At 50.6% G+C, this 16413-nt stretch overlaps 1 protein-coding gene across 1 annotated transcript in view; it reads right to left on the bottom strand.

Moving 5' to 3' along the window:
• LOC311319996 (regulator of G-protein signaling 12-like) overlaps positions 1 to 16413 on the bottom strand; it is a gene marked incomplete at both ends in the record, with an annotated part of 41029 nt that overhangs the window by 17328 nt on the left and 7288 nt on the right. Inside the window, one exon of the mRNA XM_084451630.1 lies at positions 1827 to 1848. Coding sequence (XP_084307756.1) covers positions 1827 to 1848 — 22 coding nt within the window. The remainder of the gene's footprint in view (positions 1 to 1826; positions 1849 to 16413) is intronic.

Raw genomic sequence — 16413 nt, 5'->3', positions numbered from 1 at the left:
CAGGTCAGATTCACCACCACCACCGTAGTCTAGACAGAGTAATGAGAGAGGAGGAGAGAGAGAAGGAGAGAGAGAGAAGAGAGGGGTGGAGTTGATACGGAGGAAATAGAGGAGACGAAGGAAGAGAGAGAAGAGCGGAGAGACTCAGTCCTTGTGTAGGAGAGAGAGAAAAGAGAGGGGAGATGGAGAGAGGGGATATGGTCTTCACGAAGGAAAGAGTGGAGAAAAGGGAGATGGTCTAAAGAGAAGAGTGTGAGGAGGTTTAAAGAAGGGAGAGAGGGTTGGAGGAGGTCCACAGTGCTGGACAGGAAGTCACGCAGCAGGAGGCCGATCTAGCTGCTGCATCACGCCATTACACTGTACACAGAGCCAACTCCTCCAGTCCTGCTGGGGTGAGAGGTCATAGGTCGGGGGTTCCAGGGGTTGGTGTGAGGGTGTGGGTGAAAGAGAGAAGACCCGAGGTCGAGAATAAACTGATGTACCTACAGGTAACCATTTCTGATCAGCTGTGCAACTGAATGAACACAAATCCCCATCTGTCAGAGGACAGGCAGAGAGAGGAGGACGCTGAATGATGAGAGCAGGGGGAGGAGAAGAGAGAGGTGAGGGGGTCTCGGTAAACAAAAGGGAGCAGGCACTAAACTAGTGCTAGCTGCTTACATCCTCTAAGTACCTGCCAACAGGCAGCAGATGGCCATTTCAAAACCGCGAGCCCACCAACGCCAAGCAGTTAAATCAAACACTACAACAGGGAGGCAGCCGGCTCTGGCACCAAAAGCTCTTCAACAGTCGGCGTACATTGCTAATGCTAATTAGTTCTCCCCATGAAAGTTCCTTCTTGATGATTTACAAAACAAGAACGCCAACTTTGGCGTCGTCTTTGGCCACGGGCGATTAGTGGGTCATTGATATGTGCGTCAAAGCTGAGGAGGAATTACAAACAGGTGTAGTTCTCTACTCCTGCCATGTTAGCGGATATTACATGACACCTCTGACAGCTATCCGTGACTGACTGGTCCTGACAGATAAGAGCAGTGCCTCCGCATAGTCTAACTATAGCGGCCGGTTACGCCAGCACACTCGCCCAGGTGAATCACTGTGTGTCAGAGATTGTAAGAACATAAAACCGGTTAAATCAGCTACTCCCTTGAAATACCTCTAAAATAATATTAATAATAATAATAATAATAAAAAGTCACCATTTTCTCCTAGTTCAATCAACCTTTTTAAAATGCATGTTAGCAAAAATGATTTTAACTCCAGTGGAAGGGAGTACAGACAGCAAACATGCCAGCCCTAACCCTGGTTTACAATCTGCCATGCAAGCAGCCTTTGTTAAGACATGAACTCACATCTTATTGGGTATGCTCTATTTATCCAAACCGACCACAGAGTTGGCTGTTGTTCAGAGCTCAACAAACACTCATAATCAGAGCTCGACCAGAAACACAAACGCAGAGGAAACTGACTGAGCTTCACAGAATACAAATAGGCACAAAAGTATCCATTATTGTAATCTGTAAAAAGCATGAAACAGGACGTGACCCACCTTGCTTTCAACCCTAACCCTAACCCTTCTGTCACGCTCAGCTTGAAGCACATTAAGCAAATTACCTAGCTAAAATCCAGGTGCAGCAAAAAACACATCTGTGCTGTTTTCTATCAGAGATGAGGTGGTTTAGAGGAAGCAGAGAGTTTCTGAGAGGAAAGTGAAGGATTGTGGGATTGATCGTCAGAGGTGACGGTGTTTTTTAGAGTAGAGTAGTAGAGAGGTCTGAGAGGGAAAGTGGTGGATTGTAGAAGCGTTGTAAAGGGATTGTACTCACCACCGTCGGAGGATGCAGCCGACTGAAAGAGAACAAAGAGAGACATGAGTGAGACGCTGCCCTCATGACCTCCGGCTCGGCCACAAGGAGCTGGAACTGCCGGACGCTCTGAGAGGGTCTCTCCAGACATCCCACCACCTGGACTGGGAGGGTGTGTGTGTGTGTGTGTGTGTGTGTTACTGAAAAAGGGGCCGGACCACACAGGGCCATTAATGTGGAGGTGGGTGGATCCGAGGCCTCTGCGCAAACACACACACGCACACACACAGCTGTTCACACCTCAGCACACCCCTCCCCCCACACACACTGACCTCAAAGGCCTTGGTCACACCAAGAGAGTTGTGTAGAAAAGTATGGGATGTTCATGTTCAAACACATACAGACACACACACAGACACACACCTCACACTCTCAAACACTTGTACATCCCCAGATCCCCCTCACTGGTTTTCAAGGGCAGTGGGGAGCTAATGAAGTGACCCCCCCCCCAAACCCCCCCCCCCCCCCCCAGGAGCCATCACTGGCCTAACGCCCCTCTGTTCACATGCTAATCCGGGTTGAGTAATCCCATCTGAGAGGCTCGTACGGGCTGACGAGGTCAGAGAAAGAACGGACGGACGAGGACCCTCAAAAAAGCTTCAGGCAATTTCACAGAGACACAAACAGTAATAGTGTGAATGTTCAGTAAACACAATCATTTTCTGATTACATGGCGATGGAGCACCAACAAATATGAACTCAGTCGGCTTCAAATACAACACGAGAAAAAATAGCTGGAGGACAAACCTGTTACCTTCAGATTGGTGGGTTTATAAAAGTACGATTTAAAGCTGCAACAGGAGGTGATTCAGGGAAATATTTTTATCTGCAGAGGAGGATGTGAGAGGAGTGTCTTAGAGCTTCATCCAAGAAAACCATTTAAATCGGTGCGTTGGAGGGTTCTTTTGAAAAGAGAGCCTATTTCCAGAACCCTACCTCACAGACTGATTGTTCCAGGCAAATGTAGACAAGGCGTCTCTTTCCAGGATAAGCATTAGGGAGCTATCCATTATCTGAATTTGTTCCTACAGAAGATTTTGAAAGCTAAATTAGGGAATGTATAATTCAACTGATGGAGTAGCGAAGCAGCACATATTCCCAATTTAAGCACCAAAGACTCAATCTATTTTTTGGGACTATCTACTGCGATGCATAATTAGTGATGCTTGAATAATTACCGGACCCAGTCTGCGGGGGTCTATTTTCGGCAGGGTAAAAAAAAAAAACAGAGCCATTTCTGGGAGGGGGGGGGGGTGTGGGGGCGTGTATCTGGTAACCTCCCTTCCTCCTTGATCAATCGGCTGTGGAAGAGGCCCGGACATGTTCTGGACCTGCCCATCCTCAGTCCCTCGGAGGGCATGGTCAGAGTGCTCCCCCCCCCCCTTCCATCTGGGATGTGTCCACATGTGAACGTTGCAGTACCAGGGTCCCACCCCCCCCCTCACGGAGGCGAGCAGATGTAGGTCCCGCCCCGTACCACAGCCTCCACGGACCTCTTCACGACCGCAGCAGAAGGGCTCCTGAACTGAAGCCTCCCCTCAGTAGCTGGTGTGGTCCAGAAAGCCTCCTCCACTGTGCAGTCTTTTGTACAGCGAAGGAGGAGGAGGAGGAGGAGGAGGAGGAGGAGGAGGAGGAGGAGGAGGAAGGAGATGGAAAAAATAGAGAGAACACCAGAGAATGGCGAGGAGGACGCCCACGCCAAACGACCATCGAACAAAGTCAAGCTGCTAAAAACGTACCTAAACCGCCACCCTTACTGTAAATACTGTCTAACCGCAACCACGTCTGAGTTTGAAGTACAGACACAACCTTCATTTATCTCATTTATCTAACCCTACACACACGCACACACAACACACACACACAACACACACACAGACGGCTTTGCTTTGAACACGTCCCCACTGAGAAACCATGCAATTATAAGATGGGAGCTGTGTAGAGCAGTAGGCTAGGGAAATACTACAGCAGCATGACATTCCAATCTGAGCTTAGAGCACTTCGCATGAAAACGTCACAACATAGTGACAGTTATATCTGGTTCTTTTGAGAAAATAATCCTTCTTTCTAGTCAAACCTTTTCCTCATGATCATCACTTCCATTGAGCGAGTGAGTAAACATTTTTACAGTAAAACTCACCGTGATGACGCGTGCAGATATTGACCAACCACATACCTCGCCTTCTTAACCATGATGTATGTGAGAGGAGCTGTGTGTGTATGTGTGTGTGTGTGTGTGTTGTATGCAGGGCTGAAAATTAACATCTGCCACTGGCCAAATGCAGGTAAAATTTCCAATTGGTGACTAGATTTCAGAAGGCTATCTGAAAAAAATATATACTTGGCCGCTAGATTTTTTCATCTACAGTCCCCTTGGCAGGTGACTCACCGTGAGCCAAAAAGTTAATTTTCACCCCTGGTTGTATGGCTCTGACACATGTCAGGTCACATCAGATGTCATGTCAGGTGGGTGACTAACCCAGACCCTAACCCTGTGAACACAGCGTTCAGTCCCGGACACAGAACAGCAGGAAATGTGACAGAATCTTATCACAGATTTCCTCATCATATGCAGTTCTTCTAGGCCTGTGTTCGTGTGTGAGAGAGAGAAAGAGAATGAGGAAAGGATGAGGATTTAACGCTAGCCTTAGACCACACACACACACACACACACACAGTCACACACACACCTGTGTGTTGTGTCTTATTATCTCCTTATTGCTTCCTCACCACAGCGTCCACTGTGAAGACACACACTGGCCAGCGACGGCTGCTGCCCACCGTCCTGTTGTCTTCCCCCTGTTCACACCTCCAGTAATGCCCCCCCCCACACACACACACACACACACACCTCCCCCCTCCCGAGACCAGCCCATCAACCTGGGTGGCTCTGGGCAGCAGAGGGGTCCTCTGTTCCTGCTGTTCACTTTGATGCTGCCCGGAGCCTAGCTTTCCTCTGGGAGCTCACCAAACAAAAGACACTCGGGTCGTCAAGTCTTTTCACCACGACGCAGACGGGGATCTGACTGGCCCCTTCGGTTGAGAGCCTGGCTCCGCAGTGGTGGAATGAACCGCCCGCTGACGTCAGGGCAGCAGAGTTGCTGCCCGTCTTTCACCGAAGGTTCGAAACTCACCTCTTCAAGAAGTACTACCACGATCCTCCCTCTTAAGCACCCATTGTATTTTTAGTTTGCTATTCTTCACTTTGCTTTCAGCGCTAGATTAGGCTCTTAGTCACTTGTTTTAGAAAGGAGATGCACTTGTGAGTTCTGGCAAGTACTGTAGTAGTACATTGGCTTTTCCTACGTTAAATGCAATTATTGTAAGTCGCTTTGGATAAAAGCGTCTGCTAAATGACTGTAATGTAACCTCTACTCTGATGGTCAGGGGAACGTCTTAAGACCGTTTGAGAAGTTGGGGTTAGTCTTAGTACTGAGTTTGAGGTGTTGGGGATATTGTTAGTACCGAGTTTGAGGTGTTGGGGATAGTGTTAGGGTTAGTACTGAGTTTGAGGTGTTGGGGTTAGGGTTCGGGAGAGGCCTAGCAGAATCCACACCTCCGTGCAGGACTTGATGGACAGTGCAGCGCACAACCTCCTGTTGCCGTCCTGTCAATAACACCGACAGTCAGGACTCCACGTCCTGTCAGACAGCCACGGCGGACGTGTTCAGGCTCGCTCCAGACGGCCGGGCCGGGCCTGAGAGGCGTCCCGAATCGATCCCCTCACCACGGCCACCGATAACAGCCCTCATAACCCGCACCACGGGCACCGATAACAGCCTTCATAACCCTCACACAAATTGAGACAGTCTCTCCCACAGCAGCGCAACTATGAAAATAGCTCCTCACAGCATAACGGCTAAGACAGCTGGTTCGAGTGGGAGAGGAGAGAGAAACACAGTGTAGAGGAGGAGAACAAATACAGGGTAGAGGAGTGGAGAGAAAAGGGAGGGTAATGACCAAAACAGCTGACTTAACAAAGCCAGAGTCCTTCGCCACCACAGAAGACGGAAAGAGAAACTGGGCACGACTGTCAAAGTTTACTCACTGTGTTGAAGTAGAAGGTTTTCTTGAAGGATAGCCTCTTTTTCAGACTCATTGTTCTCTAGTCTGGTGCGCTAGCAGACAGACAGACCGTGTGTGTGTGTGTGTGCGCGCATACCTGAACACTCCCCACCCAAACTCTGCTAACCATGTCTGTACAAGTCAGAGAGGGAGGGAGAGAGAGAGAGAGAGGCTGACTGGCACTGGACAAGGAGAGGAGGGGGGAGTGTAGGAGCAGGAGGGGGGAGGAGAGGAGGAGGAGGAGGAGGAGGAGGGAGAAATGGAGGAGGAGGGGGAGGAGGAGGGAGAGGGGGAGAGGAGGAGGGGTTAAGGGAGAAGGAGGAAGAGGAGGAGGAGGGGAGAAGAGAAGAGGAGAGGAGGAGGAGGAGGGGGGTAGAGTAGAGGAGAGGAGGAGGAGGAGGAGAGCGAGGAGGAGGGGGAGGAGGAAGAGGAGAGAGAAGGAGGAATATATTCCATTCCCTATACTCTGCTGCTGTTGCCGCGGCAACACATCCAAACCGCACGGTCCCGGGCTCCGGGCTCTAGGCTGCTCTGGGGTTTCCAGGCCTCGGAGAGCCGGCCTTGAGGAGGGGACTAGGACTCGGGACAGATTGAAACCAGATGTTTTGTCGATTGTATACGTCAAAAATCCATCAGCTACCACTCCAGAAAGTTCATTACTCCTCATCAGACTGGGCTTAACAACAGCACGTCGTACGCAGACTGCAGGGCCGAGCTCCAGCAGGCCTGTAGCAAAGAAAACAATGTGGGATTCAACAAGAGCAATCATATCAACTAGTTAAGAGGCTCGACAAGCGGTTTCCTTCCAGTAACGGAAAAGTCGTTTTGAAACCTCTGGCACGGCCCTGGCTGTGTGGGTCCCAGCGCACTCCTGCTCTCAGGATATCTCTGGGATCTGTGTGCAGATCTGGGATCTGTGTGCAGATTGCTTTGGAAGCCGCTGTGTTTTCCTTACACATGGGTGGCCCATGGCGCGGTTTCCCCACCTCCCTAAGCCTCACCTCCTCCACTCCTCTGTTCCGTTGCCATCGTCCGTTCACGACCTTAGTTCACCGTTAGTCCGACGTCCTGAGGCAGTACGTGTATTTGATGAATTTCACAGTAGATTTCGTCTGGTTGCTTTTCAACAGGGTCTCTCTATCGCCATAGCAGGTTCCAGTTTCTCAACAAAGTCTGATATTACACACGCGCGCACGCACACATACACACACATACACACACACACACGTGCACACACACACACAGATTGCTCTAGCAGCCGTCTGACTGCTGCAGAGAGAGATAGTGTGTGTTTGTGGCGAGGAGCCTGACAGCCCAGCCTGGAGAGCCTGCTGGAAACATCCTCTTCAGCCTCATGTAAACGGCCTGGTATCTGAAGTCTGTTTCCAACAGGCTCTCCTGGCTGGGCTGCCACACTGTGTGTGTGTGTGTGTGTGTGTGTGTGTGTGTAGGTGTGTGTACTGTATGTGTGCGCGCGTGTAATATCGGACTGTGATGAGAAACTGGAAAGGCGAGACGAGTCCTTCGTGACCACTTCCTGCTGAAGAGAGAAGATCTTTCCTGACCTTTGACCTCAGCTCCTACGGTCAGACGAGCTCATCTACGACCCCCTGACTCCCCGCAGTACAATGAAAGCCCCTGTGGAAATGTCTTAACATCTCCAGAACATGCTTCTGCAGAAGACAGTCCCAGCACTTAGCCTGTTATTCCCCCGAGTTTTTATCTAACCCAGGCAAGAGTCAACTCGAATGGGATTCTTGAACTCGTGTCGTCTTTCCCGAACACACAACAGGGATCAATTTGTCAAATGTTTCTGTATATAATATCATGTGAAAATGAGGCCCCACCCTGGACCCTCACAGATCCACACACGCACCACACACACACACACATACACACACACAATCCACGTTCTAAACAAAGCATACTTCCGCTGTAGAGGAAAGATGATCTCTGCACGCTATCTGACAGAGGATTACAAACTACGCCCGGAAGTCCGATCAAGAAGCGCCCTCGGAAGAGACTTCCTTCCTTCTGAGGGAGGGAGCGAGGGAGGGAGGGAGCGAGGGAGGGAGCGAGGGAGGGAGGGAGGGAGGGAGGGAGGGAGGGAGGGAGGGAGCGAGGGGGCACCGGCTGATAAGATGGAAGAGACATTTCTTCCCAGAGACTCCTCAGGCGACGTGTGACTGAAGATGCCCCAGACAGACAGAAAACCAGGCGTTTGCTTTTTAGATTAGACAGCGGTGGGGGACGGGACGCCACATGTTCTCATTCTGAAACATCTCGTTAGGCACAGTAGATCAGATAGACGCATCACGCCGACTGGAATCTGATGAGCTCACAATCTGTGTTTGTTTGTTTGTTTGAGAGGGATCAAGGACGGTAAACAGTTTGAACATAATGGCCTCTCCCCATAATAGCTTCTCAGTGGGCAGAGAGTGTAGGAAGAAACAGAGCCTTGAAGACAGCAATTAGTTCTCATGAATTCAAATGCTAATTAGTTGCTAGTTGATGCACCGACTTTTGTAATTATTTTATTAAATCTATTTTCTATTTAATAAAATCCTGTTATTGTGTTTGTTAAGAACATTTAGTCTTCTGGGCAAATGATGAACCAGGGTCATTGTGTTCAATCAGGTTTCCAAGTTGTCCTTTGTAGAAACAGGGTGGAAATGTAACCAGTCACAACATGTTTCATCTCCTAATCTCCATAATCTGTGCTAATCACATTGGTTCCTCCTCAAGGCTAGCTAGTTAGCCGCTATATAACAGATGGGGAGAGCAGTCTAATCTGGACTTGTGTTCAGCTCTGTTGTACTTGTAGTTGGTGTATGTGTGTGTGTGTGTGTGTGTGTGTGTGCATGTGTGCGTGTGTGTGTGAATGTGTGTGTATTTATCTTATTTCAGGCCCGACAGTGACAACAGCGCTTGTTGGATTGTTAGCATTCCTCCCACTGGAAATATTTACCTTCCTCACCCCTGATGACCTCACCCCAACCCTAACCTTATCCCTAACCCTAACCTTACCCCTAACCCTAACCTTACCCTTAACCCTATCCTTACCCCTAACCCTCCCAGGGTCAGAGAGAACATTCATCTTCCTCACCCTGACGCCGTGTCTCCCACGGCCAGAGAGAGCAGAGTAACGCCGTCTCAACCCTGACTAGAAAGGAACAGCTACACCGCGACCTAAAAGTGACCGAACGGCGACCTGACAGTGAACCATCTCCCCCGTGAGCCATAACATTTGCTTTATCACCCACAGATACAGGACTTCATCTCTGTCCATCGGTGTTACAACACCATAACATAGGACTCCATTTTAAGAGTTACTGCCAGGAATTTCACAATCAATTCTCACACACACACACACACACACACACACACACACACACACACACACACACACACACACACACACACACACACACACACACACACACACACACACACACACACACACACACACACACACACACACACACACACACACACACACACACACACACACACACACACACCCTCTGCATACCGAAACTGGTGATGAAAAACCAGGTGCTTGTGTAAATCAAGGGCCGAGCGAAGCACATCCAGGCAGGTTTGTGTCCAGGACGGCCTCCACCCCTGTGACCCCCTGGCCGCACTTGGAACGTCTCCGTTCCCATGAGCCTCCTGGGCTCGCGGCCTTGCCCCCCCCCCCCCCCGTCCCTCCCCCATCTCTCTCTTCCACAAACTACACAAGAAATGGGCTTTCCAACCTGAAACCTGAACCATATAATTAGCCTTTGGACCCCCCCCCCCCTGCCACCCTCCCTTTCCATAAGTGGGAGTATGGGGTGGGTTTGTTGTATGATGAGAGGGGGCCGTGCGATTGGTTCAGCCGCATGTAACAGGAGACCTTGGCACTGAGCGTAGGAGCATAGCTGCTTCCTGGGTGCGATTCTCCATGCCCTGACCTCATGATCCCCTGCTGAACTTCTATGAGTGGTAACTGGGAACCTGAGCTGGTTTGAGGAAACTGGGAGAGAAAGCAGGGGGGGCTTTGGTTTCAACCCCTCCCCACCCCAGCGTGGGTTAGGACGCTAGGGTACTCCCTCTAGACCTCGTGGGTATTTGGCAAGAGGACAAACTCAGGGGGAGCTCTCAGAGGGTCAAAAATAGACGATTCTGGAGGGAAAGAACGGACGGAGGGGCACAGTGGATGCCTGCGTTTATGTAACGACTGCGAAGCTGACGTGCGAGCGACAGAAGAGTGAGGCGGCCGGTGCGAAGACGCCGCCGACCGCAGGAGCTCCCGCTGCGCTGTCCTCAGCACCTGTGGGTGCGCCCATGTGTTGTTCTGTATGCTGCATGTGTTGTTCTGTATACTGTATGTGTTGTTTTGTATATGTATATGCGCTCCTCTCCTGTGATCCCTCCTCCATCCAGCCCTCCGTCTGGGTAGCGTGCTCCGCCCAGGGGGATTAGAATATTACTATTATCTGTGACGATCTGATCTCAGGTCAGTTTTCCTTCTGACCTCGTAATAATGGGTTTGAGTTAGAGGACAGGAGAGGATCAACCTGGCGCGCCAGATGGTTTGCTTCGCATGATCCTCTGGGAACTCTCCGTTGGAAACAGTTTGGAAAAGGGCGGGCACTTTCAAAAATACTTGGCAGGTGATTGGACGAGCCGTCTGTCTATCACCGTCTATCACGTGCCAACTTCAACCGCTCCTCGCTGTCGTCACACCTAAACCCGCTCAGTGTAGCTGTTTGTATTTCAAATTCCTCAGAAACAGCGCTGATTGGCAAGATCATTTTTTGATCTGGCACAAACGGATCTCTATGGAGAGTATCCAGACTTATTTGTGAGAGAAACAGAATGTGAACTCAAGAAGTCAGGATCGTCTCACAAGGCTGGGGGAGGATAGGCCAGATCTGAATATGCATTTAGGGAGAAATTTCACCTCTGGCACCTTTGAGAATACCAGGAAGTGTGCTGCAGGTTACAGCACGAACCATAGTAAACTAAATTCAACCTAAGCAAATAAACTCTAAACTACTCTATTTCTGTCCACTGATGAGTAGGGGTGGAAATCGGTAGTGAGCTCACAATTTGATTCAATTTCGAGTCTTGGGGTCATGATTTGATTTCAAAATGATTTTCTATTATTGATGATTATCGAGGTGATAGATTCTAATTTTCAATTACTTTTCCACCATTTGACTACAGTAACCTATAAAATACACCCAAACGTAAAACTACTGCACCTCTGCTGGCCCGCCCGCAAACAAACACCAAGATGTGCAAAAAATTTACTGAAATGAATCAAGGAATCAATTTGGGGAATTGAATCGATCGATAATTGTAGAGAACAGAATTGCGAATCTCAATCGATTCTTCCCACCACCTCTACTGATGGGGGTATTCATTTCAGTAAAGATGAGAGTTTTTATTGAAATGAAGACTCTCAAAGTTATTGTTTGCGCTGCCAAGCCACAGCCCCAGTCAAGTACCTGACTGCATCACTGGGAGAATAACTTGGCGCTCTGTTTATGACTTCCACCGTGTTACGGAGACGAAGCCTTGGCCTGGTTCTACGCTGTTCCCTGCCAGCGCAAGGCCAAAGATACGGGCCGCGCTTCACTGGGTCGCGCTGCCGTACCCCTCCCTGTGTCCACGCTAGTTCAAACACGAACGCCTTCTTGCACAACGTCAGTGCAACACGCCCGTGCAACATCCCAGCCACAGGCGCAAGGTGAAGGGTGGAGAGAGGGAAAAAGAAAGCGTTGCTCTCTCTCTCTTGCCGACATGTCTAAACCGCTCTTTCAGATGATAAACTGGCTGCAAGTTCCATGGCTCTCCTGGTTGAGTAACATCCACACCCAGTGAATAAAGCACAATCAGAATAATAGTAAACAGTAAATAATGTGAGTGGGTTGGCCATGGGGCCACGACAGCAGGATCCAGTCGTGTTGCCGGCTTCCTCCACATGCTTCTGACAGCACACTGGGCTCCATGTTGACAGATGACGTTACAATGGCGTCGTTGTGACGTCATTCCGAGGCTTTGGCAGTGCGGAGTACAGTGCTTAGTAACAAGCCCGGCACATGGTCAGTGTTTTGACTACACACTGCATGGTCTGGACGTGGTGTGGTTGTTCTGTGGTTAGGGCTTGGTTGGAAAAAAAAAAAAAAAAGAAGCTAATTCAGCAACCACAGTCCTGTATGGCGATCTGGCAGCCTAACCGGTCACTGTCTGTCCTCTCTGAGCCCAGCTAACCACTCAGCTAACTCTAACTGGTCACTGTGTCCTCTCCCTGAGCACAGCTAACCACTCGGTTAACTCTAACTAACTCCGTCTGAAGTCTGCCATGTTCATATACAGTACAGCGACAACATAGGTGTCTTCCAGTCCGTGTGAAGAAGAGAGACCACAATGAAACGTCTCCGGGAAGAAACACAGTGGAGGCATTCAGGAGATGTCAGGCTCCCTGCGCTTCACATCTTATAATGCTAGCCCGAGGACACGAGAAGAACTGTCCACCCACGCTGTACAGAAGCCATGCGATGCCAGCCAGCCTGAACGCTCCAGAGAAGCCCCGATACCAGCCTGAACCCTCCAGAGAAGCCCTGATACCAGCCTGAACGCTCCAGAGAAGCCCCGATACCAGCCTGAACCCTCCAGAGAAGCCCTGATACCAGCCTGAACACTCAAGAGAAGCCCCGATACCAGCCTGAACGCTCCAGAGAAGCCCTGATACCAGCCTGAACGCTCCAGAGAAGCCCTGATACCAGCCTGAACCCTCCAGAGAAGCCCTGATACCAGCCTGAACGCTCCAGAGAAGCCCTGATACCAACCTGAACGCTCCAGAGAAGCCCTGATACCAGCCTGAACCCTCCTGAGAAGCCCTGCGATGCCAGACAGATAGGAACATGTCCTGCTCTCGCCAACTCTACCAATTCCAGAGAAAACACTATCCCTGTTCCCGTCTTCCATGCGGTCACGCCTAAACACCACAGAATACATCATACTGCAGAAAACACTAGAACACATATCATTATGTGTTCTTATATCACACATTCTACCATAGGACACATATTTTCCGAAATAAAAGCTCTATAAAAACGGCCTACAAAAAAAATGTTTCAAGACAACACCGTGTAACAGACGACGGGCGAAGCAAAACAACATTAGGGCCCACAGACCAGTATTCCTTTAAGCCAAGAACAGGACTGACTTAAGACCAAGGATGAATCATACGCCAGTAAATACTAGGAGGAAACCCAGCAGGGCCGTGCAAACCCACAGCGACCACATCAAGTCCACCCTCGACTCAAGCTGCAACATGGCCGGCTAAATATACATCTCTTTCTCCATTTTAGCTTGAGACCGATTCCGCTCGACTACAGCAGATCTCCAATCTCCCCGTACAGCAAAACCCGACTCCTGCAGACAGACGTTCATTTCCGACGGGTCACTTGTCGAGTGAAGCAGAGTTCAGCTCACTGAGTGGCCCCTGGTGAATGTGTGATGCGTGGCCGAATGGAGATCTCCCTCATCACTTAACAGAACCAGCTCAGTATGACGCCTAATTGGAATGCAGTTAGTGTCGCGCTACATAAGAACCAGAGCAGTATTTTTATACAGCAGCACAGTGCGTTACACAGCACACCAGAGCGGAGTTAAGAGTCTGCCACAACATTCCTCACAGAGAGAGAGAGAGACCACACAAACTAACCACTGTGAGGCTCTTCCAACGCTCGAATACGAGCTACAAAGAGCCCACAGAATAAGAGACACTGCCAGAGAGCGGAGGAAGACACCGGCACATGAGGATGACACTGCTACTCAACACGACAGAAGACATGAAGATGACACTGCTACTCAACACGACAGAAGACATGAGGATGACACTGCTACTCAACACGACAGAAGACATGAAGATGACACTGCTACTCAACACGACAGAAGACATGAAGATGACACTGCTACTCAACACGACAGAAGACATGAGGATGACACTGCTACTCAACACGACAGAAGACATGAAGATGACACTGCTACTCAACACGACAGAAGACATGAAGATGACACTGCTACTCAACACGACAGAAGACATGAGGATGACACTGCTACTCAACAATACAGAAGACAGAGGGATGAAATGCAGAGTGGATGGGAGGGGAAAAATTAGAGAGAGAGAGAGAGAGAGAGAGAGAGAGAGAGAGAGAGAGAGAGAGACCGACAGAGACAGGGTGAGTAGGGTGAATTGATGAGAAGACTTACAGAGTTGAGAGCTAAAGTTTGCTCCATGTATGGCAGCGCTGTGTCTGGCCGGTCTTCAGCTCTGCTTACGCCCGGTGTGTGTAAACAAGTCCATTCGCTGGCGCGCTCAGTGCTGTTTGAGTGTGTGTGTGTGTGTGTGTGCGCATGTGTGTATGCGAGTGTGCGCTTGCAGGAGAGAGAGCTCAAGGGGAAGAGACACGCTTCCACTCTTCCCTCCCTTCCACTCTCTCCCCTCCCTCTCTCTCTGTCCCCCTCCCTCTCTCCTCCCCCCTCTTCCCCATCCTCTCTCCCCCCTCCCTCTCGCTCTCTCCCTTCCCTCTCTCTCCCTTCCCTCTCTCTCTCTGCCCTACCTCTCTCTTTTCCCTTTCTCTCTCTCCCTCTCCCACTCTCTTTCTCTCCCCTCCCTCTCTCGCCCCCTCCCTCTCTCCTCCCCGTCTCCCTCCCTCTCTCTCTCTCTCTCTCCCTTCCCTCTCTCTCTCTGCCCTGCCTCTCTCTCTTTTCCCTTTCTCTCTCTCCCTCTCTTTCTTCCCTCTCTCTCTCCAGCTTCTCCGCTCCACCCCCTAGTCCACCCCAGGCGCTCAAACAGAGCGCTGCTATTCTGGATGCCTCCAGCAGGACGGGGGGATGAACAGCTCAGGTCGTGGGAGCGAGCAGAGCCTTCCCTCACACCTGGTGTGTTCAAACCAAACAGAGTGCCGCCTGACAAAACACGTGTTGCAGACCATTCAGAAAGCAGTGACGAACACCGCAAAAAACACACAGGCATCCCTCTGAAATTTTAGTCGACAGGGTTATGTTTCTACCAAGCCTTCCAGGAGTACAGCATCTTCTGCCAGTTGGAAGGAAAGACTGTGATGAGGGACTAGGCTTTGGAGGTGTAGCAGTGTGCCTCTGGCAAGCGCTGAAACCAACGAAGGTATACAGTACAGAGCCCAGGGGACCGGACAACGAAAGGCTTGCAACCAGTCACTCCTCTCCCTCCATCACAAAATCCCTCTCACACTCATACTCGCGCGCGCGCGTGCACACACACACACACACACACTCACGTGCGCAGAGAAAGTAAATCAACCACTGATCATCACAGCTGCTGAGACCAAAAGGCAAACAAGACGAGCGAAACAGAGTCAGAGGCTTTGCCGTGCGAGGGGGAAACCACAGCTGGCCGGCTCTGCGGCCAGCGCTCTGACGCACGCACCGTCGACCACGGAAACGGCCACGACGGGGCGCGTCGCGCGCTGCTCCCTCGTATCTCACCATGGTGGGGCCTGGTGGGGACAGGGGCCCGGAGGGGACAGGGGCCCGGAGGGGACAGGGACCCGGAGGGGACAGGGGCCTGGAGGTGACAGGGGCCCGGAGGGGACAGGGGCCCGGAGGGGTCAGGGGCCCAGAGGGTCCTCCGCAGCGGTCCCATCCCTGCTCAGACACGAGGCGTCTAGCCGCCGGGGCCCGCAGCGCCCGCCCGGTCCGGACACGTGCGGCGCCCGAGGGCTGCTCAACACATCCCCGGATACGCTCGGCGTGAGAGACCTGCCTCACAACAGAATGGCGGTAGAGTGGAGACCAGCGGAGTCAGGGTGGTGGAACAAACCTTCTCTCAGAACCACATACTCCTACGCATCGGTTCTCACAGAATGTGCACTGTGTGCACCAATGTGCATTTAATCATCGTTGGTGAATATACACTTGATTTTGTGGCCTCTCCCTCCTGTATCTCCATAGACTCTCTCCTCTGGGCTGAGCTGTTTGAGAGAGCGAAGGAGAGTGTGATCACCTGTGGTCTACTACCTGCTGAAACCGGATCTCCCTGCCTCTGGGCTACGGTTGGCGATGTCAGCCTATCAAAGGTACATTCTGTGATGGATGTGGAGATACCGCGTCAGTAGAGGTGACGTCAGGGTAACGATGAGTAACAATGTAAGGTAACTCCAAATCCTCTACAGATTAAACAGCCAAGCTCTTGCAAATACAGTAGATGAGGCGTTGAACCCTACTGGTGTGGTAATGGTCTGCTTCTGAATCCTACGGGTCTGCTTCCGAGTAGGGATGTAACGGTATGAAATTTTCATATCACGATTATAGTGACCAAAATGACCACGGCTATCAGTATTATTACGGTAATTGTTGAAATATTCTGAAAATGTACTGTACAAAATACACATCATTATCATTATTTTTTTTCTCAATCATTTACTCAATCACTCACAGACCC

Source organism: Borostomias antarcticus (genome assembly GCF_949987555.1).
Source record: "Borostomias antarcticus genome assembly, chromosome: 17".
NCBI classification, from domain to species: domain Eukaryota; kingdom Metazoa; phylum Chordata; class Actinopteri; order Stomiiformes; family Stomiidae; genus Borostomias; species Borostomias antarcticus.
The sequence above is the reverse complement of the archived record's forward strand: the minus strand, read 5'-3'. Positions and strand labels throughout refer to the sequence as shown.